A 12409-nucleotide genomic window follows, 5' to 3' on the forward strand; every position below is an offset into this window, starting at 1 on the left:
AACCAAATTAAAATAAGCAATAATTTGTGTGACTTATGTGACCATAATAAAAGTGTGTGCAAAAGCATAAAGTCAGTACAACAAATCAGAGTCTTCAGTGTGTGTTTTTACTTAAAGTGTAACCTTCCTGCATATGCACTGCAGCATACAGTATATACAGGTGGATATGAATGTAACAGTGTCTGAAAAGAGGGGCTGCATGCAGTGACTCACGCTGTAGACTGCAGCGACTCCAGGCTGTGTAGGGAAGATTCGTTCGTCCAGTGATGGCTGAACCCGTGGGATTCTGGAAAGAGGATGTTAAGGGAAGTTCTTCAAGCAACAGGAGATAAAAACTGGCATCCTGCTAGGTCACAGACAAGTAAGATTCCTGTCATATTTTAGAAGATGTGTTGCTGAGTCTAAATATGGCTGATTAAAGCATGCAAAGAGAACTGATCTGTTATGTTTAAGAGTTAAAAAAACAACAAAAAAACCACAAATCCACTGAAAAATGTTCTGCAGTTTAATTTAATTAAATACATTCAGATCATCAGAGGGCTTCCCTCAGACCCCATGTCCTGTAGCTCAATTTCAAGGATCCCCCCCCCCCTCCAACCATACAAACCCCGCCTAAAATGCCCCATCTCTGAGAGTACACTATGTACCTTCACCATTTTGCAAGAGTTAAAGGGAAAATCTGAAATGGATTTCTGTGCTACTTCAGGCTGGGGGGCAGCTGGAGCACAAGAGTGAGGACTGAAACAACTATTTGGCAGCACAGCGCAAAATACATTTAATATTAATTCCCTTCACCTTCAGCTGTGTGAAGAATAAGAGGTTAAACAAAAACTACAACATAGCACAAAAGAAAATCTATAACACTCGAGGGTTTAATAATTGTTTGCAGTGAAACCAGAGTATTTGATCACTTTCTTTAAAGCTTAAGAAAGATATAATAAATGAAGACATCACTGAGATGTTAGAAGAGATAAAAGGGGGAATGTGTAAAATCCATACAGAAAAGGGAAGGCCTGTGTTTAGTAACCTGCTCAGGCAGTTGTGTGCGACAGACAGGCTCACACACTGCTGATCACATGATTTAAGGGAAACCGAACATCTGGCTTTCTTCCTTTCACCCAAATCACACCTCCCTTTGCCCTAAACTCCCTTCCTTAGTCCTGCTCTTGCCTGCAGGGCCCGTCATCTCTCTGGGACCCCTGCCAGCACTGCTACTCGTAACGAGATAAGACAGAGTGAAAAGAATTATTTAAAGAGAAGGCTGCGAATCAAAACACGGAAGCACAGCAGGAAGCATTATCAGTTTCATTACCGAGGAATTTGGAGAAGGAAGACAAAAAAAAAAAAAGAAGAAAAAAAAAAAAAATCCCACACCCACCCACACTACACACATACAAAGATGTTAGGAGTAATTAGAAGCTCAGTCCCATCACAATGATTTGACAGTCTATGTGAGGAAGAGTACAAAAACTACGTGGAAGATGGCATTTACAGTTTTCACCTTCTTTTTATTGGTGCTTTGAGAGCCAGACAGCAAACATTTCCCACATGACAGGTTTCTTCAATGATTTGCAGACTACACATGATAACTAGAAAAGCAACATCCAAGAAATGCAGCATTCGAAAGTAGGCGAAAAATACGAACTATACACAGAAAATGAAACAAAGTGCTTTTAAGCAAATATGTCACGCTTCTCCCGTGAGCATCTCTTCGTTTTATACCACCATACTCAGAAACTGAATCTTTTGTCCTTACATTTTTAATGATATTACTCAGTGTTCTAGGAAATGTGACTAACATCAATATTTTCTAAGTTGCAATAGTAAAAAATTAGTTCAAAGTTACTCTTTTTTAACCTCCCTTTGTGTTGAGATTTTAAACTTAGAAGTGTCTTTACATCACACCCATACAGTTCATGAATATAGGCTGGTAACCAAGCTTCCTAGTGTTAACTACTCCAACAAACACTTTTTTTGTTGGCATTTGTGTCAGTCATAGACTGACACAAATGCCATTTCTAAATCTTCAATCAACTGCATCTAAAGAATGTCGCTATTACAGCCAGAAGGAAATTTGAAAACAGTGACGCCACATTTCTTACAACATTGTTTGCTTTCAGATTCAAGATTTCTGTCAGTGCAACTGTATGATTTTCCAAGTCTGACCACAATGTAGAAAAGATTATGTGTGACTCAGGTGTGCAAAGGTTTGACGTTATTAATTCATCTGCCAGTATTGCCATGCCAGCAGTGATAAAAGGAGTTGATGAGGTTGGAAACCATCAAGCCTGAGAGACAATTTGGAAGCAGCTTTTAATTCCAAACCCTTCTAAGGAGGGACAAAAAGACAACTGGGGAAGACGAGGCAGATACACCTGGTAAGAAAGAAAAAAAAAACTAACCAAAAACTGGCAGGTCTAAGCTTTCGACCACAGTCGCCAAATTCTAAGAATGAGTCACTATTTAAACGGCTCAAAGGCAGCACGCAGATTTCTGTTGTCTGAGAAGGAAATCACCTGCAGCCAGTCAGTCCAAGATATACCTTTCTGTAACATGCTTTGTGCCACACAAGTTTTTATGAAATATATACTTTGGTCTTTTAATTCTGCTACTCTTAACCCTGTTACATGTTTGCTTCATAATAAGTTTAAAGTAAGTTTTCCATGGTATATTTCATTCTGCTTTTATTTTATACATTTTCTTTTAAGATAATATGCAAATTAAAAACATTTAATTGCTTTCTGCAAAGCTCTTCTTTCTGTGAAAGGCAACACATAAATAAATGCTGTTTTCCTGCTGCTGGGAAAACATTAGTCATTTCTTAAGCTTGATCACTTTTTAATTGTTATGTTTTGAGTAAATTTGAGCGTTTGATTATTATACTCCATTACACTTATTTAATCAGAGAACTGGCCAAGTTTTTGGTTTTGCCAAATTCTATATCTGTAAATTGTAAATGGCCTGTATTTGTATAGCGCTTTACTTAGTCCCTATGGACTTTACACTACATTCAGTCATCCACCCATTCACACACATTCACACACTGGTGATGGCAAGCTACATTGTAGCCACAGCCGCCCTGGGGCGCACTGACAGAGGCGAGGCTGCCGGACACTGGCGCCACCGGGCCCTCTGACCACCACCAGTAGGCAACGGGTGAAGTGTCTTGCCCAAGGACACAATGACCGAGACTGTCAGAGCCGGGGCTCGACCCGGCAACCTTCCGATTACAAGACGAACTGCCAACTCTTGAGCTGCCCTCCAACTAGATCTGCAACTAGAAATGATGGTGGTTTCACACATTCTTAGTTTTCCTTCCATATTAAAAGTTCTTGCGGTTTATTTTAAGTTTATTGAGTCTGTAGAAGAAAATTAATACTGCAGCGGTATATCAAGGTGATCGTGCATCATTCATGTCAAGCTCTCCATGCGGGTGGTCGAGCAACCAGATGGATGCAGACACTTTGCAATCATGCTCTACTGTGTGCATCAGGCATAACCATATCAGTAGATGACTGCACTAATTAGACATTAGCCTTTTTTTTTAATCTCCATTAATTGTCTGCTTTGGGAAGGAGGCCAAGCACAATGTCAATCTAAAGGCTTACAGTTCAAAAATGAGAGTGCCAGTGCTGCTGAAATATAACCTATAACATCAAGCTGATCAGAAGGGGGGGGATTCACATTTGACCCATGGACAAATTCAAGAAATATTTGAGGATATATAATCACAAACCGATAACGAGATAGTAACATTTGCCGTAAAAGTTGCTCATTCTGAAAAAGGAAAAAAGAAAGTGTAGTTTCTTATATTGGGAGGTACATTTTTGGTCTAAAACAGACAGACACATCTTTCGTGTTGAGATCCCAAAGTAGCATCAAACACTACTCCCTGTCCTCGACCCCTCCAGTGACCTATAAGCTTCATTTAAGAAGGAAAAGCTGCAGCGGTCCCTGCTTCATCATTAGCTTACTGGAAAGCCACTTAAGTGCTGAATGTGCGAGAGGCAGAGAGGGGAAGACAGGAGGAGATACAGCTTTACACATAGTAAACGTCTGATCAGGAGGATGATATGGCTCAAAAAAACTAATCCTGAATAAATGAATGAATCAGAGCTATAAAGTTAACAACTTCAAGAAATCGCGACAAGTATCCAAAACAAAGAAGCAAGAGAGGGTCTAATGGAAATGAGAGTGGTGCAATGACTGATAAACATCATGGAAATTCTGCTGGGCAAAAATGTTAAATTACATGATAGTCCTACAGGCTCGTCTGAATGACGTAGACTACCTGCAAATTTCAGAGTACTTCCTGTACCTTCTCAAAGTGGACATACAGGAAGCAAGTGGAGACGACCCAGATGGTGCAGATACAAACCCTCCTCCCTGCTGGCACACACACACACACACACACACACAGTTGGATAAAAGCGAAGCTCACAAAGCTCTCACTGCTGTTGCTGAGACTGCTCTTTCACTACAGTATGAACAATAGGTGGTAGGTTTTTGGATTCAACTGTAACAAACCATATCTTAAGCAGCTATGGTTGTGGATCTCTAAAACACAAATTGTATTTCTTTATAAAGATACAAATTTTAAATTAACGGGCAGGAAAGTTCCCACTTCTAGCCACAAACTGTGAGAAAAACAAAACAGACGGACAAAGCATAACGTGCCTGGAAAAAAGTGAAGCCAATGCAGATCTACCATTAAAACATGCATTCTTTTCCAATGGCCAGAAGCTCATCTAGTTTAAAAATAAAGTAAATAAGTCTATGAGAAAATGGCAGTTGGTTGCCTTTATTTGTGACCTCAATAAAATTTTAATTTTACCTTTGTTCTTGTCAGCTAGTTTCAAGTTTTATTCAGCAAAACATCACATTTATGTGGTAGCAGGTAGCAAGCGAGGGAGGTAATGGGCATAAAGAGAAGGTGACTGACATTCAGTAACATGCATCAGCAACTACCAAATGCACATAAGGCAAAACTTTCTTTAACTTTAAAGAGACAACTAATTGGAGGTACTGATACCACTCACTGAACCATGAGTGAATGGTATATACAATAAAGGGCGATGCTTCTTACCAAGCTTAAAATGACCACTGGTGACCAACCACCAAATGAAAAGATGTGAAATCCAAATCCAGTTTATTTATATAGCACGTTTAAAAACAAAAGGTTTGCCCAAAGTGCTGTACAGTAACACAGGGTAAAACACAAGATACAACCACTAACACTCACATAAAACATAATAAAACCCATAAAAACCATATCAACTCAAGCCAGTCTGAACGCTATCCAAAAAAGGTGTGTTTTCGAAAGCATTTTAAAAACAGGAAACGAAGATGCCCGTCTAATATTTAAAGGCAGCGTATTCCAAAGTTTTGGGGCCATAACTGAAAAGGCTCGTTCTCCTCTACGTTTAAGCCTTGATTTTGGGACAACCAACAGCAGCTGGTCAGCTGATCTGAGGGTCCGTGAAGGAATATAAGGCTGAAGTAACTTGGAAAGGTATGGGGGAGCAAGACCATTAAGGCATTTATAAACCAGTGTTAGGACTTTGAAATTAATTCTGTGATGAACAGGAAGCCAATGAAGAGAAGACAGGATAGGTGTTACATGTTCATAGCTGTGGGTACCAGTTAAGAGGCGGGCAGCAGCATTTTGAATGAGCTGAAGACGAGCAAGAGATCGTTGGCTGACTCCAAAAAACAGTGCATTACAGTAGTCAAGAAAATTACTCTGTGATTGGGCTTTTAGGTGGGACTGCCATTGACAAATGGCTATCATGAGTGTGTAGCATCTCTCAGTAGCGCTAACCATCATTTATATAAAAGCTAGGTTTCTAACAGAGTGCCTATATGAGAAATAATGCCTTTCAAAGACTTACATTAGGTAAGTTACAACCAACTATGAATTTGACCAACTAAAAGCACTTAGTTCTCATGACACTTTCTGAGGACTGACGTAATGCTGGTGGAGAAAGAGTTATTTATATTTACTGACGAGTCAGTCATTACACAATGTACCTTTAAAAAATGCAGTTCCTTGAATGGCCAGTTGGGGCAAAAATAAGCATGTTTACAACCTGGTATAAAAAATGGTTTTGGTCTCAAGGGTGAATTTTCATTAACTTGCTCTTAAAATTAAAGCTTTACATTATTCATTATTGGGGCTAGTGAACTCAAGGGTGAACTGCAAATATATAACAAATAATATGGCCCAAGAAATGTGTTCTCCAATTTGGGTGAGTGCCTAATTAAAATTAAAATAGCAGGTATCTATACAATACACCCACAAAATCTGTGGATTCACTTTACAAACCAAGCTCCCTAATTTTAGCTGACAACTTAGCACTACATGATAGACTGAGAATAAAAGACAGATGTGGTTTTCTTGGCATGGCATTGGTTTATGCAGTCAGCATTTTAGTGTTTAAAACTGAATGTGAACACTGAGTGATGAGACAAAGCACACTAATATGATAACAACTTGTCAATGACATAAGCAGGAGGCCTGCCTCAGCTTTAATTACTTTTTAAAACTTTTGGAGGACAACAATTGACCCCAAGAAATATATTATTTTGTATTCAATGAGCCTTACAAGCTGCAACTGAGTACATACACTTATCAGTAAAGTCTGAGGCCATCAGATCAATTGAAGCAAGGGGCAGTTTTCCCATAGGCTTCCAAAAAGGTGCTTCTTTTTGAAACCACAATAGTCACTTCCTGCTAGCCAATGAAAAAAAAAATACACTTCAGTTTGGCACTGGCTTCACTTTTGAGACATGGAAACTACATCCACCTTTTATATAGGTAATATGATCCTAACATAAAATCTGCAAAGGTCAAGGCTGTCATTCAAACTTTAAATAATAATTTTAAAGCTTAAGACAAGGCTGTGTTTTAAGAGGAATTTTCAACAGTACGTCTACACTGTATATAAGCGGAAAGGCAGCTCTCTCAAATGCTGCCAAGGTAAAAACTACAGCCCTTACTTACTGTTACCAAGTAACCATTTATTTGCAGCAACACTTATTTTCTGTGAAAATTGAGGAAATGCGAATTTGTTTGATGTGATGTATTTTAATTAATTTTATTGTCAGTAATGAATTTTCATAAGAATCAATGTGCAAGAAACATAGAGAAGTAACCCATAAAAACTGGATGATTTGGGCTCTCAAAACAAAAAGTGCTACCAAATAGTCCTCAAATACTCAATCTGCTTAGCAAACAACAATTTCCCAGATCTTACACGCTGAAAAAACCCTTCTCAACTTCACACAAATTAAGCAATTATTTAGCTGTAGTGCACTGAATTTGTACAATTGTAGGGCAAAGTCTAAATTATTGCACCTACACAAAAATCTAAGTTTTAATGGAAAAAGTAATAGCACTACCTGCTGACAGGAGTACATAAACAACTTCATCACTGACCTTAGAGCATCATCATGTGGGTGAGATGGCTCTCCAAGCACAGTATTATAAGAACAGCTGAAAGCAGTGTGTCCATGATAAGAAAATATCAGTTTTCCACTAATTCCAGGATGTGTCTGAAATGCTCTAGCAGAAGTAAATACAGAAACAATATACACAATGATGTGGAAATGTCACTTCAGATTGTAATGCCGGGAGAGAACTGACAGGACGTCTTCTACAACAGGCCACGCCCTCTTTGGAAAGAACGGCCCTCAATGCTGGCTCATAACAACTCAGCAGTTTATTTATAACATCCCACAGTGAGTGAGCTTATGAGAATATCTTCACATGCAGGCTGCACACACCTGTCCTGAAATACAGGACTCCTGTTCTGTGAGAACCACCAGCTGGGTACATACATTACATAGGTGCATAGCATTGAGTGTGACTGCATGCCTGGCCACATTAAAGGAGAGAGACATGCCACTCAAAGAATCCTTGGAAATTTATGGGAGGATTATGCAACAGCAAAGATGGTGACAGACATACAAATCCCAGGGGGGAAAAACCTTGTTGGGGCAAAGTCTGCAAACCCTTTCAGCAGGTTTTTATCAAATTATACTACTGATTCTCTATATAAAGAGTGGGTCACTGAAATAATCACCCTCTGCACCACTTACTGCAATAGTTGATGCAAGTCCAAGTGTGCCTTAGAATTTTACATCAACCAAACACTATTACTGCAACTGCCTAAAAACTGGTTATTGAGACATTGGTACACGTCAAAGGATCTGATCTAATACAGAGGATGTAAGCAGATCGCTTCCCAGCGCAGAACAAATCGCAGATAGCTAAACTGTAGGTACCATGTTAGGTCGATATGCTGCAAAGGTGTTATGAAAAGACAACATATAACAAAAAAAAAAGCTAACAACACTCTAGCATATAGGCTATTTTCTGCAATTATTGACAGATGTGCACCAGGAACTTTTGCCATAAAATCTTTCAACACCACTGAGTTACTGGGCACAGAAGCACCCTCTATTTCAGCTACACTACAGGACTACCTTACACCACATACCAGTATATATTTGTTTTGACTTCTTTGAGTTGAGTTGTATTGTATTATTTTTACCTTTTTAAATGACCTCCTAGAATTCTTTTTTTTTTTTTTATTTACCCTGTGCTTCTTTCTTTTGTGTATTTATGAGCTTTGTAAATGTCATATTCCACTGTTCAGACTGCTGTAACATGTATTTTACATCTTTGGGATAAACAAAGTAAATCTTGTATGCAGCCTTGACGCACGCTCAATCATCTTCATGTTCAGTGTTCATCTCCTGCTGACCACTGAAATAACAGCTGATTTTAGATCCTGCTTCAAAATAACTAAGTAAATAAGTTCCCAGAGGCATATAAAGATAGCAGTCAAGTGGCTTCTACAGGAATTTTCAAGACACTTCTTTTTTTAATATTAAGGGCACAACCACTAATGATTATTTTAAAAACTATTAAAATTCTAAAGACAAAAAGGAGCAAGTCTAGAAATTGTGGAGTTAGATAGGGGAACCAACAAAAAAGATCAGGGGGCAAAAAAATAAGGAGAAACCCTCAGTTTTCTCAGCTGGCTCAGCAGTGGGGTGAGGTGAGCTGAGGGGGGATGGAAGGAAATGAGGGGGGGCTGAGGCAGGCTGGGTGACCTGGCCCTTTGTTGGCAGATGGTGGGAAGCGCCACCTTGGCCCCTCTCTCTCTGAATGCTAAGCAGCAGTGCCATTGTCTGGCAAGTGTAGCAGCAGACGCATGCGCTTGGCGTCTCTCTGGCAACCAGGAACAGACAAACTGCCCTGCCCCCCCCCCCTCCATCACACACATGTTCCCCCACAGGAACCACAATGACACACACCAACTTTGCCAAAGAAGAAATTCCCACACACAAGGCCAGACAGAGAGTAATATGATCCCACTCTCCTGACCTTAGAGGTCACAACAGAGTGAGAGGTCAGCCTAGTGGCAACACTCAGACGGTCTGTTTACATACAGACATAAAACTCAAACGCTGTACAGTCTAGTGTATTCACAGGAATCTGTGAAGTAACAGGGAAGGCCCAGAAGAAATTGGCTTGGTTTATTTTACTGTTAACTTCACTAATTTGATGCAGATACAGTTTAATTTAGACTGCTATTTCCTCCTGATAAAATTTAATACAAAACCACTGCAGAATGCAGACTCCAAGATAACTACCGAGGTGATCACCTCTTGAACCTACACCATCAACAAATACACACCCACATTCATCGGTCAAACATCGGAACCAACATTTACTCATCTCCTTGAGTTTGTTTATCCTGCTGAATGACATCAGCCAGCATGACTTTGACACTTATATATTTCAAAAGAAATTGTATTTCCTGTCTGCAGCATATATGTAGGAAAACAACAAGAAAACAGGGCTTTGAAGTGGCAACAGGTGTAAAATCTTTTTCTGAATATACCCAAGTTGTTTTTAGAGCCCAACACTAAACTAAGTGGTTACAATAACAATAATAATAATGATAACATGTATAAAATACTACAAAAGAGTAATAAAAATCTGTACCATGTGGGACCTTCCTGCTGTGTATGATGTATTTAAAAATAGTCCATTGTCAAAGTGAATTGACAATTGCATTTCTGCTCTCTGGATAGACTAAAGTGTATTTTATGCTTCACTAAATTAAATCAAAAATAATTGAAAATATTTGTTTATCATTGGTCTGATTATTTCTCTTTTGAAGAGAGCCCACAGCGTCTTTTTTATTGCTTATGAGCTGAAAAGTTGTTAACGTGCCACACCAGGCATTTTTTTTAATCAATCAATAACAAAAGAACAAGGAATGATCAGAATTTCAGTGAAAGTAATACTCATTGTGAACCCTATCCATTTTCTGACACTGATCTGGGTTATAGGGTCACAGTATAGTAGTGTCCCTTATCAGTCACCTCTGCCAGTTCTTCCTAGGAAGACACCAAGGTAATCTCTCAAGAGTGTCCTGAGGTTGGCTCTGGGTCTCCTCCTAATATGGACAAACCCAAAACACCAAGATGCCAAGGACAGCCTCCTTGTCAGGTGCCTGAACCATCTCATTTGCCGCTCATCTATGTGAAGGGCTCTACTCTACCTTACCATGGTGCTGGGTCACGGGATATGTAGGGGAGTGCGGGTGGGGTCTCCATGCCCAAGTGGTCCCAGAAGCTTTGTTGTCATGAGTTATTTGCCCCTAGTAGGACCTCCCTAGACAAACTTATCCTAGGTGAGGGACCAGATTAAGTGTGATTCAGAAAACCCCACTAAAGAAAAGGAATTCAGTGAAGCCATTTGCCCTGCCCAGGATTCCGGGGCCCCACGCAGGAATCAGGCCTATAAGAGGACCTTTGGTGGGCCCAGCCCGAAAGAGCCACATGAACCCACCCTTCTATGAGCCTTCCATCCAGAGGAGCCACTGGGGTTCAGTGCAAAGTGGACGCCACTCAGGGAGAGGTCCTGGCAGTTTAATCTTGTTGCCATAACTAGCTACAGGGACATTATAAAATCTTTTCCCTCTAAAAATCACATTAATTCAAGTCAGTTTTACCACAAGTTTAATCTCAAATAATCTCATAAAGTAACCAGCAATAGCACATCATACCAAATAAGGCAGCATGGTTAAGCTAATTTTTAATAACCATAACTTACAATTACATGCAAAAAGTGGATTCCTGTTATCTGTCTTTCTTAAACAATGTTTAAAATGGATAAGTGGAGGTGGTGTATTTTTGTACTCAGTCAGTAGGCCCTCACTATCATGCACCTGAAAGTAGGTTAAGCAAATGTAGCACCAATTACAAAGAGCTTGAGAGTCAAAAGAGGCCATGCAACAGCAGATAAAGAGAATGTTAATCTTTTCTGTTGTGTTTGGTTTACTGACAGACAAATCAAAAAAATCACAACATGCAACAAATCAAGAGGGACCTTTATACTACCACCTGCTACAACCAGCAACCTGGTGCCCCTTACAGATGTCATAAACACAGGGCGGCTCTGACTGTGGGAGGCAGGAAATCAGGTTGAGCCATCACACCCCAAAGCCACAGCAGAAGCTGTCAGATCACAAAACAGATACATCTCTCTGCCACCGGCAGCCAGGAGACATCAACTTAATCCTCTCTCACACACACTACTGACACCATGCTGTAAATAAAACACAAGCTGACATAACCACTATGACTTCACCAAATTGAGGGTAGAGATTAAAACTGGGCCATCCCCTAGTACACCCAAAGGAGAGTAAGAGCACAAGGCCGTAATAATTATTATTATAAACTTTTTATATATAATTACACAGTGCCTGCTAAATATTTGGAGACAGATTCTAAGGAGAACAAACAGAAATGGTTGTGAAGGAATTTTAAAGAGATTTCTCAGCTGACTGTAATCATACCAAACCAGACTTCATTATAAGAGTCAAGACGGTCATTAAAACAAGCGAGCATCTTTCTGACGGCTGTCACCATCACAGCTCAGCTCTGGCACTGACAGGCCTCTCCGGATGAACAAATAAACAAAACGTTAATGTAAAACTGGAAGCTGTTTCCATTTCCCACAAGCCGGGCCTAAATCTTAGGCAAGTACCATTAGCTCCGTTACATATAATAAAGCCACAGGAAGCTGCACTGCTTTGCGACGCTGCATTGACGGACTTGGGCACTTGCTAGCATTAACTAGCTGGCACCGTGCAATAACTGCACCTTGCTAGTCAACAACCAAAGCTGAACAAAGCCGGTAACCGGTGTTGAGATACGGTGATAAAGCTTTACTGTACCTAATAGTACCTCTTTATTTAACATTATCATGTACCACCACTTTTACTGGAACATGCCAGTTATATCTGATAATCAGTGATGTGGCGTCAACTCCCCCCGTTAGCTTTGACAACCGGCTTCGGGAGCTAACGTTAGCACAGTTAGCTAG

General features: G+C 39.9%; 1 protein-coding gene across 27 annotated transcripts in view; it reads right to left on the reverse strand.

Moving 5' to 3' along the window:
- Nucleotides 1-12409, reverse strand: part of eif4g3a (eukaryotic translation initiation factor 4 gamma, 3a) — a 69265-nt gene that overhangs the window by 55828 nt on the left and 1028 nt on the right. For all 27 annotated transcript variants that reach the window (XM_080301671.1, XM_080301661.1, XM_080301666.1 and 24 more), the window contains exon 2: nt 214-286. In XM_080301671.1, coding sequence (XP_080157797.1) covers nt 214-286 — 73 coding nt within the window. The remainder of the gene's footprint in view (nt 1-213; nt 287-12409) is intronic.

This window comes from Astatotilapia calliptera, chromosome 5 (genome assembly GCF_964374335.1).
Source record: "Astatotilapia calliptera chromosome 5, fAstCal68.1, whole genome shotgun sequence".
In the NCBI taxonomy this organism is placed as follows: domain Eukaryota; kingdom Metazoa; phylum Chordata; class Actinopteri; order Cichliformes; family Cichlidae; genus Astatotilapia; species Astatotilapia calliptera.